Source organism: Scyliorhinus torazame, chromosome 13 (assembly GCF_047496885.1).
Source record: "Scyliorhinus torazame isolate Kashiwa2021f chromosome 13, sScyTor2.1, whole genome shotgun sequence".
Classification (NCBI taxonomy): domain Eukaryota; kingdom Metazoa; phylum Chordata; class Chondrichthyes; order Carcharhiniformes; family Scyliorhinidae; genus Scyliorhinus; species Scyliorhinus torazame.
Genome location: NC_092719.1, coordinates 58716326 through 58736868, shown reverse-complemented (window position 1 = coordinate 58736868; position 20543 = coordinate 58716326). Strand labels below are relative to the sequence as shown.

The 20543-nt window shown below is 41.2% G+C and overlaps 1 protein-coding gene and 1 long non-coding RNA gene across 2 annotated transcripts in view; both read left to right on the top strand.

Annotated features, from left to right (window-relative positions):
* The window catches only part of LOC140387620 (uncharacterized), a 176173-nt gene that overhangs the window by 74972 nt on the left and 80658 nt on the right, over positions 1–20543 (top strand). The window contains exons 37-57 of the mRNA XM_072470813.1: positions 213–272; positions 2182–2241; positions 3076–3132; positions 3856–3915; positions 4083–4142; positions 5080–5136; positions 7165–7506; positions 7735–7791; positions 8054–8113; positions 8280–8339; positions 9174–9230; positions 9954–10013; positions 10181–10240; positions 11178–11234; positions 13263–13604; positions 13836–13889; positions 14155–14211; positions 14373–14432; positions 15107–15163; positions 15731–15790; positions 15939–15998. Coding sequence (XP_072326914.1) covers positions 213–272; positions 2182–2241; positions 3076–3132; positions 3856–3915; positions 4083–4142; positions 5080–5136; positions 7165–7506; positions 7735–7791; positions 8054–8113; positions 8280–8339; positions 9174–9230; positions 9954–10013; positions 10181–10240; positions 11178–11234; positions 13263–13604; positions 13836–13889; positions 14155–14211; positions 14373–14432; positions 15107–15163; positions 15731–15790; positions 15939–15998 — 1797 coding nt within the window. The remainder of the gene's footprint in view (positions 1–212; positions 273–2181; positions 2242–3075; positions 3133–3855; positions 3916–4082; positions 4143–5079; positions 5137–7164; positions 7507–7734; positions 7792–8053; positions 8114–8279; positions 8340–9173; positions 9231–9953; positions 10014–10180; positions 10241–11177; positions 11235–13262; positions 13605–13835; positions 13890–14154; positions 14212–14372; positions 14433–15106; positions 15164–15730; positions 15791–15938; positions 15999–20543) is intronic.
* Positions 436–2006, top strand: LOC140388053 (uncharacterized). Its single transcript, XR_011934070.1, has 3 exons — positions 436–499; positions 1175–1231; positions 1955–2006. It is a non-coding gene; the product is annotated as an uncharacterized lncRNA (long non-coding RNA).

Below are 20543 nucleotides of genomic sequence, written 5' to 3'. Positions count from 1 at the left end.
TGGGGTTTCCTGCTACAACCAAGTTCTGGGTAGGGCACATTTACTTTTCAATGGAAATGGGTGAAAATTTACCAAAATCTGAATCATAAGTTAGTTTTGTGAACATCTCTTTTACCCCAAGATCAATGCAATTGTTTTATGGTCACATTCTATCACAGTATAATGGTGCCTACATTGTGGTGGTGATTTTCGTTATTGTTCTACTTCTTCAGAAGGAGTCACCACATCTGTGAAACCGGTCACAACTGGGACCGCTCCTGGCACCACACCGGGTGAGTAACAGCTTCTTTTGATAAACAGCAACAAAGCCAGGAAACAAGTGGATGTTCGATCTTAGCATACATTTTTTAGCAAACCCAATAAAATAAATCGTGCAGTGGAACACTATTTGCTTTTATGTTGTACTGCATTGGATTTAATTGTGTTTCTTATTCTCCAGAAGTGACCACTACAACAGTGACACCAACAACAACCAGCTCTACTACCATCTCCACACCGGGTGAGTGATGGCTTCTTTTAATATACAGTAACCAAACCAGTGACACAAACAGTTTTGTTTCAACAAATTTCAAACAGTGGAAGGACACTAACTCATATTTGTTGAAATTTAGTCCATAACAATCAGAGTGAACTGGTTGCTTAACGGACCTAATCAAATGAAGCTCAATCAGACACTGCACATGAGTAAAATTATTCCTCTCCATATTTCTGTATGCACCGTTCTCTCCTAGAATTTACTTGCTTACCATTGTTTTCTGAACCTTTTCCAAAACCGAGGCCTGGCATTTGAATAAATTAGGAATTGTTCATTGTCTTTTGATGCTAATCTGCAGGATCTTTTTCTAATTCAGTAGTTTCCAAAACATACCTTCGCAAAAGGGGTTCCTCTGAGAATAGTGTGATTGTTAATATTCTTGCAATATTTACTTTCACGCTGTAACCTAAAATTGTCTTTTGGAACCGAGACAAATATGCAAAAGTTGATTTGTCTTTCTCCTGATTAAATTTGCTCCATTATACTCCAATACAATAAAGCTCGTTAGTAGATCTAGTCAATACTTTCCTTAGTCTTGTTGTCTTATTGACAATTAAATAATCTGAAGCTGGAATTCTGTTAAAAAGCTGGATTTCCAGTTAGAGTGCAGTGATTTTTAATATTTTTCTTGTCCTTTAGAAACAACAACTGTGACAAAAATAACAACAACTTTGTCCACGGCCAGTACAACAGCTGGTGAGTGAGGATTTTTTTCAGTATTGTTCCTCTCACCTTTGAGACTGTCCCTCATAGAACATAGAACATACAGTGCAGAAGGAGGCCATTTGGCCCAATGGGTCTGCACCGACCCACTTACGCCCTAACTTCCACCCGATCGATGTAACCCAATAACCCCTGCTAACCTTTTTTGGTCACTAAGGGCAATTTATGATGGCCCATCTACCTAACCTGCATGTCTTTGGACTGTAGGAGGAAACCGGAGCACCCGGAGGTGGCAGAAAGATGCAATGCACAATGTACACATTCTGTGAAATGGAGGTCAGCTGTTGCTTCAAGAGATGTAGATTACTTGTTTGGAGTTTTGTGTGCTGCTTCTGATAACTTGAATCTGTCTCTGCAACAAAGGTACTCCATATGTTACTCATTTTGGTCAATTAGAGGCCAATAAGTCCCACGAATTGACAGGGATATTTATGGTCATATGGGATAGTCTGAGGAAATCACTGAAATGTTTCAGCTGTCCTCTTGGGGTTTCCTGCTACAACCAAGTTCTGGGTAGGGCACATTTACTTTTCAATGGAAATGGGTGAAAATTTACCAAAATCTGAATCATAAGTTAATTTTGTGAACATCTCTTTTACCCCAAGATCAATGCAATTGTTTTATGGTCACATTCTATCACAGTATAATGGTGCCTACATTGTGGTGGTGATTTTCGTTATTGTTCTACTTCTTCAGAAGGAGTCACCACATCTGTGAAACCGGTCACAACTGGGACCGCTCCTGGCACCACACCGGGTGAGTAACAGCTTCTTTTGATAAACAGCAACAAAGCCAGGAAACAAGTGGATGTTCGATCTTAGCATACATTTTTTAGCAAACCCAATAAAATAAATCGTGCAGTGGAACACTATTTGCTTTTATGTTGTGCTGCATTGGATTTAATTGTCTTTCTTATTCTTCAGAAGTGACCACTACAACAGTGACACCAACAACAACCAGCTCCACTACCATCTCCACACCGGGTGAGTGATGGCTTCTTTTAATATACAGTAACCAAACCAGTGACACAAACAGTTTTGTTTCAACAAATTTCAAACAGTGGAAGGACACGAACTCATACTTGTTGATAATTAGTCCAAAACAATCAGAGTGAACTGGTTGATAAACGGACCGAATCAAATGAAGCTCAATCAGACACTGCACATGAGGAAAAATATTCCTCTCCATATTTCTGTATGCACCGTTCACTCCTAGAATCTGCTTGTTTACCATTGTTTTCTGCTTCAAAGTATCGACTTGCATCTTTGACTTTGTCTATGTATATGATTCTGGAACCTACCTCTTCATTCACCTGAGGAAGGAGCAGTGCTCCGAAAGCTAGTGATTCGAAACAAACTTGTTGGACTTTAACCTGGTGTTGTAAGACTTCTTACATTATTTTCTGAACCATTTCCAAATGGCCTGGCATTTCAATAAATTACGAATTGTTCATTGTCTTTTGATGATGGTCTGCAGGATCTTTTTCTACTTCAGTAGTTTCCAAAACATACCTTCGCAAAAGATGGTCCTCTGAGCATAGAGTGATTGTTAATATTCTTTCATTATTTTCTTTCACCCAGTAACCTAAAATTGTCTTTTGGAACCGAGACAAATATGCAAAAGTTGATTTGTCTTTCTCCTGAATAAATTTGCTCCATTATACTCCAATACAATAAAGCTCGTCAGTAGGTCTAGTCAATACTTTCCTTAGTCTTGTTGTCTTATTGTCAATTAAATAATCTGAAGCTGGAATTCTGTTAAAAAGCTGGATTTCCAGTCAGACTGCAGTGATTTTTAATATTTTTCTTCTCCTTTAGAAACAACAACTGTGACAAAAATAACAACAACTTTGTCCACGGCCAGTTCAACAACTGGTGAGTGAGGATTTTTTTCAGTATTGTTCCTCTCACCTTTGAGACTGTCCCTCATAGAACATAGAACATACAGTGCAGAAGGAGGCCATTCGGCCCAATGGGTCTGCACCGACCCACGTATGCCCTAACTTCCACCCGATCGATGTAACCCAATAACCCCTGCTAACCTTTTTTGGTCACTAAGGGCAATTTATCATGGCCTATCTACCTAACCTGCATGTCTTTGGACTGTAGGAGTAAACCGGAGCACCCGGAGGTGGCAGAAAGATGCAATGCACAATGTACACATTCTGTGAAATGGAGGTCAGCTGTTGCTTCAAGAGATGTAGATTACTTGTTTGGAGTTTTGTGTGCTGCTTCTGATAACTTGAATCTGTCTCTGCAACAAAGGTACTCCATATGTTACTCATTTTGGTCAATTAGAGGCCAATAAGTCCCATGAATTGACAGGGATATTTATGGTCATATGGGATAGTCTGAGGAAATCACTGAAATGTTTCAGCTGTCCTCTTGGGGTTTCCTGCTACAACCAAGTTCTGGGTAGGGCACATTTACTTTTCAATGGAAATGGGTGAAAATTTACCAAAATCTGAATCATAAGTTAGTTTTGTGAACATCTCTTTTACCCCAAGATCAATGCAATTGTTTTATGGTCACATTCTATCACAGTATAATGGTGCCTACATTGTGGTGGTGATTTTCGTTATTGTTCTACTTCTTCAGAAGGAGTCACCACATCTGTGAAACCGGTCACAACTGGGACCGCTCCTGGCACCACACCGGGTGAGTAACAGCTTCTTTTGATAAACAGCAACAAAGCCAGGAAACAAGTGGATGTTCGATCTTAGCATACATTTTTTAGCAAACCCAATAAAATAAATCGTGCAATGGAACACTATTTGCTTTTATGTTGTACTGCATTGGATTTAATTGTGTTTCTTATTCTTCAGAAGTGACCACTACAACAGTGACACCAACAACAACCAGCTCTACTACCATCTCCACACCGGGTGAGTGATGGCTTCTTTTAATATACAGCAACCAAACCATTGACACAATCTGTTTTGTTTCAACAACTTTCAGGCAGTGGAAGGACACTAACTCATAGTTGTTGATATTTAGTCCATAACAATCAGAATGAACTGGTTGATTAACGGACCTAATCAAATGAAGCTCAATCAGACACTGCACATGAGTAAAATTATTCCTCTCCATATTTCTGTCTGCACCGTTCTCTCCTAGAATTTACTTGCTTACCATTGTTTTCTGAACCTTTTCCAAAACCGAGGCCTGGCATTTGAATAAATTAGGAATTGTTCATTGTCTTTGGATGATAATCTGCAGGATCTTTTTCTAATTCAGAAGTTTCCAAAACATACCTTCGCAAAAGGGGTTCCTCTGAGAATAAGACCATAAGAATAAGACCATAAGTGATTGTTAATATTCTTGCAATATTTTCTTTCACGCAGTAACCTAAAATTGTCTTTTGGAACCGTGAAAAATATGCAAAAGCTGATTTTGTCTTTCTCCTGATTTAATTTGCTCCATTATACTCCAATATAATTAAGCTTGTCAGTAGATCTGGTCAATACTTGCCTTAGTCTTGTTGTCTTATTGTCAATTAAATAACCTAAAGCTGAAATTATGTTAAAGAGCTGGATTTCAAGGGCATGTGGCGCAGTGGATAGCACTGGGACTGCGGCACTGAGGACCCGTATTTGAATTCTGGCCCAGGGTCACTGGCCGTGTGGAGTTTGCCCATTCTCCCCATGTCTTCGGGGTTTCACCCCCACAACCCAAAGATGTGCAGGTTAGGTGGATTGGCCACGCTAAATTGCCCCATAATTGAAAGAAAGAAAAAGAATTGGGTACTCTAAATTTTCTTTTTTAAAGAGCTGGATTTCCAGTCAGAGTGCAGTGGTTTTTAATATTTTTCTTCTCCTTTAGAAACAACAACTGTAACAAAATTAACAACAACTGTGCCCACGGCCAGTTCTACAACAGGTGAGTGAGGATTTTTTTCAGTATCATTCCTCTCACCTTTTAGACATTCCCTCGTGTTCAAGGATGACTTGCTTCCATTCCAGTTCAAGGAAATCTGGAATGGCAGAAAAGTGGAATGCACAATCTGCACATTCTGTGACATGCAGGTCAGATGTTGCTCGAGAGACACGTAGATTACTTGTTTGAAGGTGTGTGCACTGCTTCTGATAGCTCGAATCTGTCTCTGGTGTTATGGGCCAGGGTTTAGAGAACCCCAAAGTGTATCATGGAGTTCATCTGACCCACATCTTTGAATAGATTGTGGTATGGGGAGCACACGGCCCACTCTACAGGTGTGGTACAGCAGAAATGGAAAAATATTTTTAAAGCAAAACAATGTTTATTCTATGAACTCAAATTAACCTTTTTAAAACATACAGTGAACATCTTAGCAACCATTAATTCAAATACAACCCCCAAAGAATACAACACTAAGTACTCCTTAATAAGTTCCCAAACAACGTCCAGAAGACAAAAGAAACACCTTTTAACAGAAGCGCATCAGGTTTACATTCACTACTGAAAACATTTCTAATTCCGAATGCACCAAATGATCAAGCGATTGTCTTTTCATGGCAGAGAGATCAACAGTACACCTGCTTTGTCTGGCTTCAGCTCCAACACTGAATACGAAACCAAAAAAACACAGACACAACCAAGCTTTTCTCAAAGTGAAACTAAAAAGCAGAGCCCGAGCTCAGCTCCACCCACACTCTGACATCACTGCAGTAACATGAGCAGCCAAACATTTCTTAAACCAACATTCTCATGACACTGGGACAAAGGTACTCCATATGTTACCCACTTTGGTCAATCAGCGGCCAAGAAGTCCCATGAATCGACAAGGATATTTAAGATCACATGGCATAGTCTGAGGAAATCCCTGAAATGTTTCAGCTGTCGTCTTGCTACAACCAAGTTCTGAGACGGCAGTTGCTTTGTGAGCCACATGTCAGGTAAAGACTTGCCATTTCCAACCCAGCAGAGTTTGTTACGTGTAATTGTGGCCTCAGAGCTGAACATGTTGACTTGGGAGACGATGCTGCTGTTGGAGCACTTCTCTTGCCACCAGAGTGAGAGGCTTTTGCAAATACAACCTTTATAGTAGTTCTCCAGTGTTTGAGGTGGCTGCTGTAAATTGTCCAAGTTAACGAAGCATAAAAGAGTCAGCCACTGCTGTCTTGTACACCATGTCCTTAGCATCACGTTGCTCATACAGGGCCTAAAATACTCTTTTCAAATACTTATACAAATGTTCCTTGATCTAAATCCTTGATCTAAATCGGTACGGACAATGCTCGTTATGTCTTCCCCTCGGAGATTTTCATAATCGGAAAAATCAAATTGTTAATGGTTCAACAGCTATGACTGTAAATTTGGTCCCTTCTTCCCACTTCTGACATCTTTATTGCCATTTATACTCACACACATTTTCATTTCAATTTACCACCCTGTGGAGAAGCACAATATGTTCTTCATGCTGCTGTCACAGGCTGCAAAATGGCATTCGAATGATTTCGAAATATTGTCAAAGTTTTTCCCTTGATATCGTGCTGATGTTATTTATGTTTTAGTTCTTTATCATTGTTATTCCGTCAATTCACTGTGAGACCGTGAGAACGAGTGAACATTAGGCTTTAATATCCATGAACCCGCCTGCCAGAGTCAGCTGTATAAATGAGTGCCACCTACAGGTGGCCGGACTATATATGTCCCCGGTGAGGGCGGAGCCAGAGGCGGAGCCCACCGGGGTTCTAGTACAGTACCTGGAAGTAGTCCGTATCATCACTTCCAGGTCATGGGCCACATCATGATACAGATAGGACAGACAGCTCATGCATTAGGTGAAATACATTCACGACAATCATGAAAAATGATAATTGTAACTTTTCAAATGTTGTCCCGCTGTTCTCACATGTAAAGTTCCCATTTATGGCTAGTTTATGAGGGTCTCATATGTTCTCCTACATTTCTCCTTTTCCCTGACAGAGGTTGTATGCCTTGGCTACTGGTCACCCTGGTTCAATGAAAATACACCTTCTGTGGTCAGCCCCGGCGATTCGGAATTGTTGGATCCCAAAGATACTAAATACTGTGACTATCCTTCTGAAGTAATCACCAATATTCAGTGTCAATTTGTTGATCAACCTGAGAGACCATTTAGCGATTCACCAGACAATGTGACTTGCAACAAAGACAAAGGCCTCACCTGTGTCGTCTCCAGAACCTCTTGGGGGAAGGAAAGGATTTGTTCTGATTACCAAGTTCGCGTTTGCTGTGAGCCAGTAACACCAGTGACCGCAACATCCAGCAGAACAACGTCTACGTCTGGTAAGTGTGAAATGTACCAACGAGATACTTATATTTTCTGATTAAACCAAACCCGTTTAACAGAATGAAGCAAATGAAAAAAATCATAATAACTGCAGTGTAGCTGCAGTCACCAATTTCCCAGGAATCTCTTCCTTTATATCTATAATGTATCCCAGTTGTAAAATTCTCAATACTTTCGGACGTGGAATTGGAATTTGCTGGTTTTGAATGTTATTTCTTTGTCAGCAGTGCCACCAACTACACCGGAAATAACTACTACTCCTGGTAAAACTACTACAACAGGTAAATAGTGTCTCCTTTCAATATTCACCAAGTCTGTTAACACCAGCAAGCTATTCTCATTTGCAGGTTACAAGAAAAGCTTGTCCATTCGTTCTGACTTGGCCACACTTACTTTTCAATGGAATTGGGTGCAAATTTACCAAAATGTTTTGTGAACATCTCTTTTACCCCATGATCAATGTGATTGTTTTATCAAATTCTAGCACAGTATAATGGTGCCTACATTGTGATGGTGATTTTCTTTATTGTTCTTCTTCTTCAGAAGGAGTCACCACATCTGTGAAACCATCTACAACTGGGACCGCTCCTGGCACCACACCGGGTGAGTAACAGCTTCTTTTGATAAACAGCAACAAGGTCAGGAAACAAGTGGATGTTCTATCTTAACATTCTTTTTTTGCAAACCCAATAAAATAAATCGTTCAGTGGAACGCTATTTGCTTTTATGTTGTGCTGCATTGGATTTAATTGTGTTTCTTATTCTTCAGAAGTGACCACTACAACAGTGACACCAACAACAACCAGCTCCACTACCATCTCCACACCGGGTGAGTGATGGCTTCTTTTAATATACAGTAACCAAACCAGTGACACAAACAGTTTTGTTTCAACAAATTTCAAACAGTGGAAGGACACTAACTCATACTTGTTGATAATTAGTCCAAAACAATCAGAGTGAACTGGTTGATAAACGGACCGAATCAAATGAAGCTCAATCAGACACTGCACATGAGGAAAAATATTCCTCTCCATATTTCTGTATGCACCGTTCACTCCTAGAATCTGCTTGTTTACCATTGTTTTCTGCTTCAAAGTATCGACTTGCATCTTTGACTTTGTCTATGTATATGTTTCTGGAACCTACCTCTTCATTCACCTGAGGAAGGAGCAGTGCTCCGAAAGCTAGTGATTCGAAACAAACCTGTTGGACTTTAACCTGGTGTTGTAAGACTTCTTACATTATTTTCTGAACCATTTCCAAATGGCCTGGCATTTCAATAAATTACGAATTGTTCATTGTCTTTTGATGATGGTCTGCAGGATCTTTTTCTACTTCAGTAGTTTCCAAAACATACCTTCGCAAAAGATGGTCCTCTGAGCATAGAGTGATTGTTAATATTCTTTCATTATTTTCTTTCACCCAGTAACCTAAAATTGTCTTTTGGAACCGAGACAAATATGCAAAAGTTGATTTGTCTTTCTCCTGAATAAATTTGCTCCATTATACTCCAATACAATAAAGCTCGTCAGTAGGTCTAGTCAATACTTTCCTTAGTCTTGTTGTCTTATTGTCAATTAAATAATCTGAAGCTGGAATTCTGTTAAAAAGCTGGATTTCCAGTCAGACTGCAGTGATTTTTAATATTTTTCTTCTCCTTTAGAAACAACAACTGTGACAAAAATAACAACAACTTTGTCCACGGCCAGTTCAACAACTGGTGAGTGAGGATTTTTTTCAGTATTGTTCCTCTCACCTTTGAGACTGTCCCTCATAGAACATAGAACATACAGTGCAGAAGGAGGCCATTCGGCCCAATGGGTCTGCACCGACCCACGTACGCCCTAACTTCCACCCGATCGATGTAACCCAATAACCCCTGCTAACCTTTTTTGGTCACTAAGGGCAATTTATCATGGCCTATCTACCTAACCTGCATGTCTTTGGACTGTAGGAGGAAACCGGAGCACCCAGAGGTGGCAGAAAGATGCAATGCACAATGTACACATTCTGTGAAATGGAGGTCAGCTGTTGCTTCAAGAGATGTAGATTACTTGTTTGGAGTTTTGTGTGCTGCTTCTGATAACTTGAATCTGTCTCTGCAACAAAGGTACTCCATATGTTACTCATTTTGGTCAATTAGAGGCCAATAAGTCCCATGAATTGACAGGGATATTTATGGTCATATGGGATAGTCTGAGGAAATCACTGAAATGTTTCAGCTGTCCTCTTGGGGTTTCCTGCTACAACCAAGTTCTGGGTAGGGCACATTTACTTTTCAATGGAAATGGGTGAAAATTTACCAAAATCTGAATCATAAGTTAGTTTTGTGAACATCTCTTTTACCCCAAGATCAATGCAATTGTTTTATGGTTACATTCTATCACAGTATAATGGTGCCTACATTGTGGTGGTGATTTTCGTTATTGTTCTACTTCTTCAGAAGGAGTCACCACATCTGTGAAACCGGTCACAACTGGGACCGCTCCTGGCACCACACCGGGTGAGTAACAGCTTCTTTTGATAAACAGCAACAAAGCCAGGAAACAAGTGGATGTTCGATCTTAGCATACATTTTTTAGCAAACCCAATAAAATAAATCGTGCAGTGGAACACTATTTGCTTTTATGTTGTACTGCATTGGATTTAATTGTGTTTCTTATTCTTCAGAAGTGACCACTACAACAGTGACACCAACAACAACCAGCTCTACTACCATCTCCACACCGGGTAAATGATGGCATCTTTTAATATACAGCAACCAAACCATTGACACAATCTGTTTTGTTTCAACAACTTTCAGGCAGTGGAAGGACACTAACTCATAGTTGTTGATATTTAGTCCATAACAATCAGAATGAACTGGTTGATTAACGGACCTAATCAAATGAAGCTCAATCAGACACTGCACATGAGTAAAATTATTCCTCTCCATATTTCTGTCTGCACCGTTCTCTCCTAGAATTTACTTGCTTACCATTGTTTTCTGAACCTTTTCCAAAACCGAGGCCTGGCATTTGACAAAATTAGGAATTGTTCATTGTCTTTGGATGATAATCTGCAGGATCTTTTTCTAATTCAGAAGTTTCCAAAACATACCTTCGCAAAAGGGGTTCCTCTGAGAATAAGACCATAAGAATAAGACCATAAGTGATTGTTAATATTCTTGCAATATTTTCTTTCACGCAGTAACCTAAAATTGTCTTTTGGAACCGTGAAAAATATGCAAAAGCTGATTTTGTCTTTCTCCTGATTTAATTTGCTCCATTATACTCCAATATAATTAAGCTTGTCAGTAGATCTGGTCAATACTTGCCTTAGTCTTGTTGTCTTATTGTCAATTAAATAACCTAAAGCTGAAATTATGTTAAAGAGCTGGATTTCAAGGGCATGTGGCGCAGTGGATAGCACTGGGACTGCGGCACTGAGGACCCGTATTTGAATTCTGGCCCAGGGTCACTGGCCGTGTGGAGTTTGCCCATTCTCCCCATGTCTTCGGGGTTTCACCCCCACAACCCAAAGATGTGCAGGTTAGGTGGATTGGCCACGCTAAATTGCCCCATAATTGAAAGAAAGAAAAAGAATTGGGTACTCTAAATTTTCTTTTTTAAAGAGCTGGATTTCCAGTCAGAGTGCAGTGGTTTTTAATATTTTTCTTCTCCTTTAGAAACAACAACTGTAACAAAATTAACAACAACTGTGCCCACGGCCAGTTCTACAACAGGTGAGTGAGGATTTTTTTCAGTATCATTCCTCTCACCTTTTAGACATTCCCTCGTGTTCAAGGATGACTTGCTTCCATTCCAGTTCAAGGAAATCTGGAATGGCAGAAAAGTGGAATGCACAATCTGCACATTCTGTGACATGCAGGTCAGATGTTGCTCGAGAGACACGTAGATTACTTGTTTGAAGGTATGTGCACTGCTTCTGATAGCTCGAATCTGTCTCTGGTGTTATGGGCCAGGGTTTAGAGAACCCCAAAGTGTATCATGGAGTTCATCTGACCCACATCTTTGAATAGATTGTGGTATGGGGAGCACATGGCCCACTCTACAGGTGTGGTACAGCAGAAATGGAAAAATATTTTTAAAGCAAAACAATGTTTATTCTATGAACTCAAATTAACCTTTTTAAAACATACAGTGAACATCTTAGCAACCATTAATTCAAATACAACCCCCAAAGAATACAACACTAAGTACTCCTTAATAAGTTCCCAAACAACGTCCAGAAGACAAAAGAAACACCTTTTAACAGAAGCGCATCAGGTTTACATTCACTACTGAAAACATTTCTAATTCCGAATGCACCAAATGATCAAGCGATTGTCTTTTCATGGCAGAGAGATCAACAGTACACCTGCTTTGTCTGGCTTCAGCTCCAACACTGAATACGAAACCAAAAAAACACAGACACAACCAAGCTTTTCTCAAAGTGAAACTAAAAAGCAGAGCCCGAGCTCAGCTCCACCCACACTCTGACATCACTGCAGTAACATGAGCAGCCAAACATTTCTTAAACCAACATTCTCATGACACTGGGACAAAGGTACTCCATATGTTACCCACTTTGGTCAATCAGCGGCCAAGAAGTCCCATGAATCGACAAGGATATTTAAGATCACATGGCATAGTCTGAGGAAATCCCTGAAATGTTTCAGCTGTCGTCTTGCTACAACCAAGTTCTGAGACGGCAGTTGCTTTGTGAGCCACATGTCAGGTAAAGACTTGCCATTTCCAACCCAGCAGAGTTTGTTACGTGTAATTGTGGCCTCAGAGCTGAACATGTTGACTTGGGAGACGATGCTGCTGTTGGAGCACTTCTCTTGCCACCAGAGTGAGAGGCTTTTGCAAATACAACCTTTATAGTAGTTCTCCAGTGTTTGAGGTGGCTGCTGTAAATTGTCCAAGTTAACGAAGCATAAAAGAGTCAGCCACTGCTGTCTTGTACACCATGTCCTTAGCATCACGTTGCTCATACAGGGCCTAAAATACTCTTTTCAAATACTTATACAAATGTTCCTTGATCTAAATCCTTGATCTAAATCGGTACGGACAATGCTCGTTATGTCTTCCCCTCGGAGATTTTCATAATCGGAAAAATCAAATTGTTAATGGTTCAACAGCTATGACTGTAAATTTGGTCCCTTCTTCCCACTTCTGACATCTTTATTGCCATTTATACTCACACACATTTTCATTTCAATTTACCACCCTGTGGAGAAGCACAATATGTTCTTCATGCTGCTGTCACAGGCTGCAAAATGGCATTCGAATGATTTCGAAATATTGTCAAAGTTTTTCCCTTGATATCGTGCTGATGTTATTTATGTTTTAGTTCTTTATCATTGTTATTCCGTCAATTCACTGTGAGACCGTGAGAACGAGTGAACATTAGGCTTTAATATCCATGAACCCGCCTGCCAGAGTCAGCTGTATAAATGAGTGCCACCTACAGGTGGCCGGACTATATATGTCCCCGGTGAGGGCGGAGCCAGAGGCGGAGCCCACCGGGGTTCTAGTACAGTACCTGGAAGTAGTCCGTATCATCACTTCCAGGTCATGGGCCACATCATGATACAGATAGGACAGACAGCTCATGCATTAGGTGAAATACATTCACGACAATCATGAAAAATGATAATTGTAACTTTTCAAATGTTGTCCCGCTGTTCTCACATGTAAAGTTCCCATTTATGGCTAGTTTATGAGGGTCTCATATGTTCTCCTACATTTCTCCTTTTCCCTGACAGAGGTTGTATGCCTTGGCTACTGGTCACCCTGGTTCAATGAAAATACACCTTCTGTGGTCAGCCCCGGCGATTCGGAATTGTTGGATCCCAAAGATACTAAATACTGTGACTATCCTTCTGAAGTAATCACCAATATTCAGTGTCAATTTGTTGATCAACCTGAGAGACCATTTAGCGATTCACCAGACAATGTGACTTGCAACAAAGACAAAGGCCTCACCTGTGTCGTCTCCAGAACCTCTTGGGGGAAGGAAAGGATTTGTTCTGATTACCAAGTTCGCGTTTGCTGTGAGCCAGTAACACCAGTGACCACGACAACCATCGAAACAACATCTACATCTGGTAAGTGAGAAATGTACCAACGAGATAATTATATTTTCTGATTAAACCAAACCCGTTTTACAGAATGAAGCAAATGAAAAAAATCATAATAACTGCAGTGTAGCTGCAGTCACCAATTTCCCAGAGATTTCCTCCTTTATCTCTGTAATGTATTCCAGTTGTAAAATTCTCAATACATTCGGACGTGGAATTGGAATTTGCTGGTTTTGAATGTTATTTCTTTGTCAGCAGTGCCACCAACTACACCGGAAATACCTACTACTCCTGGTAAAACTACTACAACAGGTAAATAGTGTCTCCTTTCAATATTCACCAAGTCTGTTAACACCGGCAAGCTATTCTCATTTGCAGGTTACATGAAATGTTGGTCCATTCGTTCAGACTTGGCCACACTTACTTTTCAATGGAATTGGGTGCAAATTTACCAAAATGTTTTGTGAATATCTCTTTTACCCCATGATCAATGTGATTGTTTTATCAAATTCTAGCACAGTATTATGGTGCCTACATTGTGATGGTGATTTTCATTATTGTTCTTCTTCTTCAGAAGGAGTCACCACACCCGTGAAACCATCTACAACTGGGACCGCTCCTGGCACCACACCGGGTGAGTAACAGATTCTTTTGATAATCAGTTAGAGCTAGAACAAGTGGATGCTCTATTTTAACATCATTTTGCAGCAAACCCAATAAAATAAATTGTGCAGTGGAACACTCTTTGCTTTTACGTTATACTGCATTGGATTTGATTGTGTTTTTATCCTTCAGAAGTGACCACTACAACAGTGACACCAACAACAACCAGATCCACTACCATCTCCACACCAGGTGAGTGATGGCTTCTTTTAATATACAGTAACCGAAGCAGTGACACAATCTGTTTTGTTTCACCAACTTTCAGACAGTGGAAGGACACTAACTCATACTTGTTGATACTTAGTCCATTGCAATCAGAGTGAACTGGATGATAAACAGGTCTAATCAAATGAAGCTCAATCAGACTCTGCACATGAGTAAAATTATTCCTCTTCATATTTCTGTATGCACCGTTCTCTCCTAGAATTTACTTGCTTACCATTGTTTTCTGAACCTTTTCCAAAACTGAGGCCTGGCATTTGAAAAAATTAGGAATTGTTCATTACCGTTTGATGCTCAGCTGCAGCATCTTTTTCTAATTCAGTAGTTTCCAAAACATACCTTCGCAAAAGATGTTCTTCGGAGCATAGTGTGATTGTTAATATTTTTGAATTATTTTCTTTCACCCAGTAACTTAAAATTGTCTTTTCGAACCGAGACAAATATGCAGAAGTTGATTTGTCTTTCTCCTGTTTAAATTTGATCCATTTTACTCCAATATATTTCAGCTCGTCAGTAGATCTAACAATGCTTTTCTTAGTCTTGTTGTCTTATTGTCAATTAATTGACCTGAAGCTGGAATTCTGCTAAAGAGCTGGATTTCCAGTCAGACTGCAGTGATTTTTAATATTTTTCTTTTCCTTTAGAAACAACAACTGTAACAAAAATAACAACAACTGTGTCCTCGGCCAGTTCTACAACAGGTGAGTGAGGATCTTTTTCAGTATCATTCCTCTCACCTTTTAGACATTCCCTCATGTTCAAGGATGACTTGCTTCCATTCCAGTTCAAGGAATTCTGGAATGGCAGAAAATTGTAGTGCACGATCTGCACATTCTGTGAAATGGAGGCCAGTTGTTGCTTTGAGAGACACGTAGATTACTTGTTTGGAGGTTTGTGTGCTGCATCTGATAACTCAAATCTGTCACTACGACAAAGGTACTCCATATGTTATCCATTTTGGTAAATCAGAGGCCAAAAGTCCCATGAATCGACAGGGATATTTAATGTCATATGGGATAGTCTGAGGAAATCCCTGAAATGTTTCAGCTGTCCTCTTGGGGTTTCCTGCTACAACCAAGTTCTGGGTAGGGTACATTTACTTTTCAATGCAAATGGGTTAAAATTTACCAAAATCTGAATCATAAATTAGTTTTGTGAACATCAGTTTCACCACAAGATCAATGCGATTGTTTTATGGTCAAACTCTATCACAATATAATGGTGCCTACATTGTGGTGGTGATTTTCATTATTGTTGTACTTCTTCAGAAGGAGTCACTACATCTGTGAAACCATCGACAACTGGGACCAGTCCGGGCACCACACCGGGTGAGTAACAGCTTCTTTTGAAAAACAGTAACAAGGCCAGGAAACAACTGGATGTTCGATTTTAACATACTTTTGTTAGTAAACCCAATAAAATAAATCGTGCAGTGGAACACTATGTTGTGTTTTTAGTGTGTTTCTTATTCTTCAGGAGTGACCACTATAACAGTGAAACCAACAAAAACCAGATCCACTACCATCTCCACACCGGGTGAGTGATGGCTTCTTTTAATATACAGTAACCAAACCAGTGACACAATCTGTTTTGTTTCAACAACTTTCAGATAGTAGAAGGACACTCACTCATACTTGTAGATATTTAGTCCATAACAATCAGAGTGAACTGGTTGATCAACGGACCTAATCAAATGAAGCTCAATCAGACACTGCACATGAGGAAAAATATTCTTCACCATATTTCAGTATGCACCGTTTTCTCCTAGAATTTACTTGCTTACCATTATTTTCTGAACCTTTTCCAAAATCGAGGATGGCATGTTTCAGCTGTCCTCTTGCTACAACCAAGTTCTGAGTCACCAGTTCCTTTGTGAGCCACATGTCAGGTCAAGAGATGCTATTTCCTACCCAGCAGAGTTTGATACGTGGAATTGTTGTCTCAGAGCTGAACATGTTGGCTTGGGAGTGGATGCTGCTGTTGGAGCACTCTTCTTGTCAACAATTTGAGAGGATTTTGCAAATACAACCCTTCTGGTAGTTCTCCAGTGCTTTGAGGTGGCTGCTGTAAATTGGCCAAGTTGATGAAGCATAAAAGAATCAGTCACTACTGCCTGGTAAACCATGTCCTTAGCGTCACGTTTCTCATACTGGGCCTAAAATACTCTTTTCAATTGCTTATACAAATGTGCCTTGATCTAAATAGTGTTGTCACTTTATTATCAGACCACAAGCAGTGAGTATGTTTCTTGTATTGACCAAATGACCACACAACCAGTATGTTAGTTCAAAAGACAGTTTATTATAAAACACAAGACTCATTTCTAAGTGCAATGATACATGCGGCTATGTATTAAACTACACCTATCAACTAAGATGGCCTTTACTTAACTTCTGGATGACCGGCTCTGTGCAGGTAGATAAGGCCTTTATCTGAGTCCCCACGTGTGTCGGCTGAAAATTGTCAGGTTTGTCTCGGCTGCGGCTCGTCTCTCTCTCTCAGGTAGCGATCGCAGGTCTTGAACTTGGCTGGTCGTTATGCTGCAGTTGGTGTGGGCACAGGCCGATCCCAAAAGAGACCCATCCCTAGTGTGCAGGACTTCTTATCCTTCTTCTCTTTTGCGCCCTTTTGGGTCGGGTTAACTCAGGGTCCAATGGATCGATAGAGTCTCAAGCACTCTGATCGATACCGGCCTATTAGGGGCGGGCGGCTGGGCGGGTCCTAGTCATTATTGTTCCAAGTCTGTATGCCTTTCCAAATAAGGGGGACCGGCGCCCGGGAGTCTGCTACTGTTTCTATTCCTTGATTTGAGTCTATTGTCCTGGGGAAATCGGTGATTGACCTTTAACAGGTGTAGGTTTCAGTTTGGTCTGGTTTTTTCTTTGCACAATACACAGGGGCTGTGCTCTGTCTGTGTCCTGGCTTGACCACAATTCCCATTACCCTTTGCAGGCGGCCATTTTAGATGGCCACATATCCGTCCTCCTGATCCTGAACGCGAAGTGTGGTGGATCACAAACCCGAGCCCATGTTTACCTTCTGTGCCGGCCACTTGTCAGTCAGTTCAGGTCCTACTCTATTCTGTCCAAAAATTCATTGCGCAGTTCTACCTAATTCATTAGTATTACATATGAGTTTCTCAAATTAAATATATTGCTAATTATTATTTTATCTTTAAATTAAATTAATATCAAAAGTTCATTTCCATCTAATCTCTAAGCTAAACTACTGTCATGCTGCTTGCTCATGCATTGAAGAACTTTTATTTACAAAGCAAGATTCAAAGCAGCAGCACCTTATTCATTCTACTTATCCTTACAACTGAAAGAAAACACAAATCGCTCATTTTAGCAGCAGTTGTTACATTCGCTTATAAATTGACATTCCTAGGATACTTTGGTTTTTTATTGAATTCCGAAAAGTGGGGCTCGGAATGTGAGGATGACAATATATATTACTGCAATCAGGAGGAGGGTCTCGACTACGAAGGAGAGCGGGTTCCATTTTGCAAAGTTTTCCCACCAGGTGGGGGTTTTGCTCTCGAACTCTAACCGTTGCTGGGTGGTGCCCTGACTGGCAGTCGTCTGTGGGCTGGTGGTGTTTGGGGCTGGCTTATGCCCTACTCTAATTGTGTGCAATACTAAGTTACCTTTAGCGAGTGTGCCTGGGCAATTTTGTCCACTTCCTAATGTGTTCCCTGAGCTTCTCTTTAAACATCCAATTTCGGGGCACCCTTCAGTCATTAGTTCCCAACGATCCCCTTTTCCAGTTGTGCTAATGTAGCATGCAGATGTATTCCCGTTGGGCCTTTTGTACATTTCCCTTTAATTATTACACCCAAACAGGATGCTTCCGTTGGGTTTTACCCATAAAATACCATCCTCACATTCCGCTGCACTTGGCGGGGTGAACCACAGTAAGTTCAAGTTTTGTTGCGCTTGGACCAGCGATGATCAGTGCAAAGTGTAGCAGTCCTGAATTCATTCCATATGTTGTCTGTGTTCTGTGTCTTTTTCCGTGTATTCCTGGGGAATCAAGCATAGTATCGTGTTATTATTTTTGGTTAACATCTGTGTTTATTTTTTAGTCTTTCTCTCTTAATTCCAATTACACTTTATGATTGTCACCATGTGTGACTCCCCCATTTTTCTTTTTGAAATAACTTTTGGAGAGAGACCAGAAATGCAAATTTAAAGTGCAGATTCAGTGTTCAAGTATCTCACAGCGTGTGGTCGATGTTTGGAGTGGGCGGACACTTTCTTCGACTAGTCTCCATCTTAAATCACAACCATGGGGGTTGAGGCTTTGCTGAACTTGCTGAATTTTAGGGCGGCCAGTTTTATAAAGTTTTGTCCCGGGGCACAGAGGGATTCTGTGTATAGCAGCAGTAATCAGCAACCGTTGTGTCTAACGTGTAAATAGCAGGTGGGAGTGACCGAAGGGGCCTAGAGAAGGTGGAAGAGAGAAGGGTTTAGAGTGTGGAGCATTGTGGAATACATTCTTGATCCCACAACCAAACAGAGGGGATAGAGTCAGGTTGGACGTGAAGATTAAGACCTGCCCAAGGCAATGATGTGTGTAGAAGACCATGCCAGCGAATTTGAGGGTGACATGGGGTGCGTATGGGCTGCTGCGGGTCCCAAATGGGTGGGATCCCCAGGTACGACGGGGGAAATGCCGTTACTCCACTACCCGAGATTTACTTGACCAGTTTTTGGAGTCCTCAGGTAGAGCGGGGATCAGTGCCGTGTCTCCCGACCTGGGTGACCTTGACGAACAGGAAGAGTTTGTGTTCATATGAAAGCTGTTTTCTCCATGAGAGGAGCACATCTGAAAGGGTTGTGTGTGCCTGTGGTCTCAAATTGTGTCTTTGACTGCCATCAGTCAGTAGACTGCGTCTTGGACTGTAGAAATAAATTCTTGTGCGATGTGGTGCTGGTCTGATATGAGTTAAAACCATGTATTAAAAAGAGAGGTTAGGAAGAGGAAGGAGAAGAAGGTGGGCAGGCTCCATCAGAAATTGGACACCTTAATTCTTAGGAGGCATCCGCTTGTCACCTCAGATATTTGCGTACATCAATTGTTCCGTTAAATCATTTCCCAGAAGAGGCTCATTGTCTGAATCATCTTCCCCTCCTGACTGCTATACTTGTGTCTGCAGGTTTGTGTCGTTACTCTGAGCGTTTGCCTCGTGGGCCTTTGAATTGTCTGATCCGTCATGCCTTACCAATCTGCGAGAAGGGTCATGGTGCCAGAGTGGAGGATTGGGGTTGTGGTGTGTCGGAGGGTAGTCATGTTCTGGGGTCTTGGAAGTGGAGGCAATGCTGTGAGGGGAGGACAGATACATCGGTGGGGGGCTCCAATCAAACATGGGGCTGAATCGAAACAAGCCGTTGCTCTGGGGGCTGGGATAGCTGAAGTCAGAGAGATCAAATAAGTTGCCAGGGTTACTAGTCAAATTCAGGAGGTCATCATCCGAGTTAAGTTCAAGTGCAAAATCTGCATGTACAGGCGGGGTTAAGGGAAGGGTGTCGTCATGAGGGGGGTGGTTGGATCGGGGGCGGGGCATCATCTTCAGTGGTCGGGCATCGTCATCTCCCATTGCCAAAGCGACGTGGTGGGCACGGTTACGTTGGGCTCCGTAGGCGTTGAGTTGCTGATGTGGAACTAACCAATCTTACCGTTGGGGTTACTTTGTCAGAAATGGAATAGGAGCCTGCGAATTTAGGGGATAGGAAGGAGCTTGGGTTGTACAATGAGATCTTAACTTGCTGGCCGACTGCGTATTCTATGGGGTGGACCTTTTTGTCAAAGCTGGCTTTACTCTGCCTGTTTCTAGCGCCTAGTCGGACAGCCAGTTGTGCCGCTTCAATGTTTTCTGTGACCTGTTGCACTGCTTTTCCGTAGGTGAGAGCGATTACTGTGGGGTTTGCCAAATCAAGCACGAGTAAATATTCAATGCCTTTCATGGGCCTCCCTGCCATGAACGTGTGGGGGGGTGAAACCTGTGGAACTGGAAACCGTGTTTCTGATGAACATGAGGGCAAAGGAAAGTACTGCGTCCCAAGTGGTGTTGTTCTG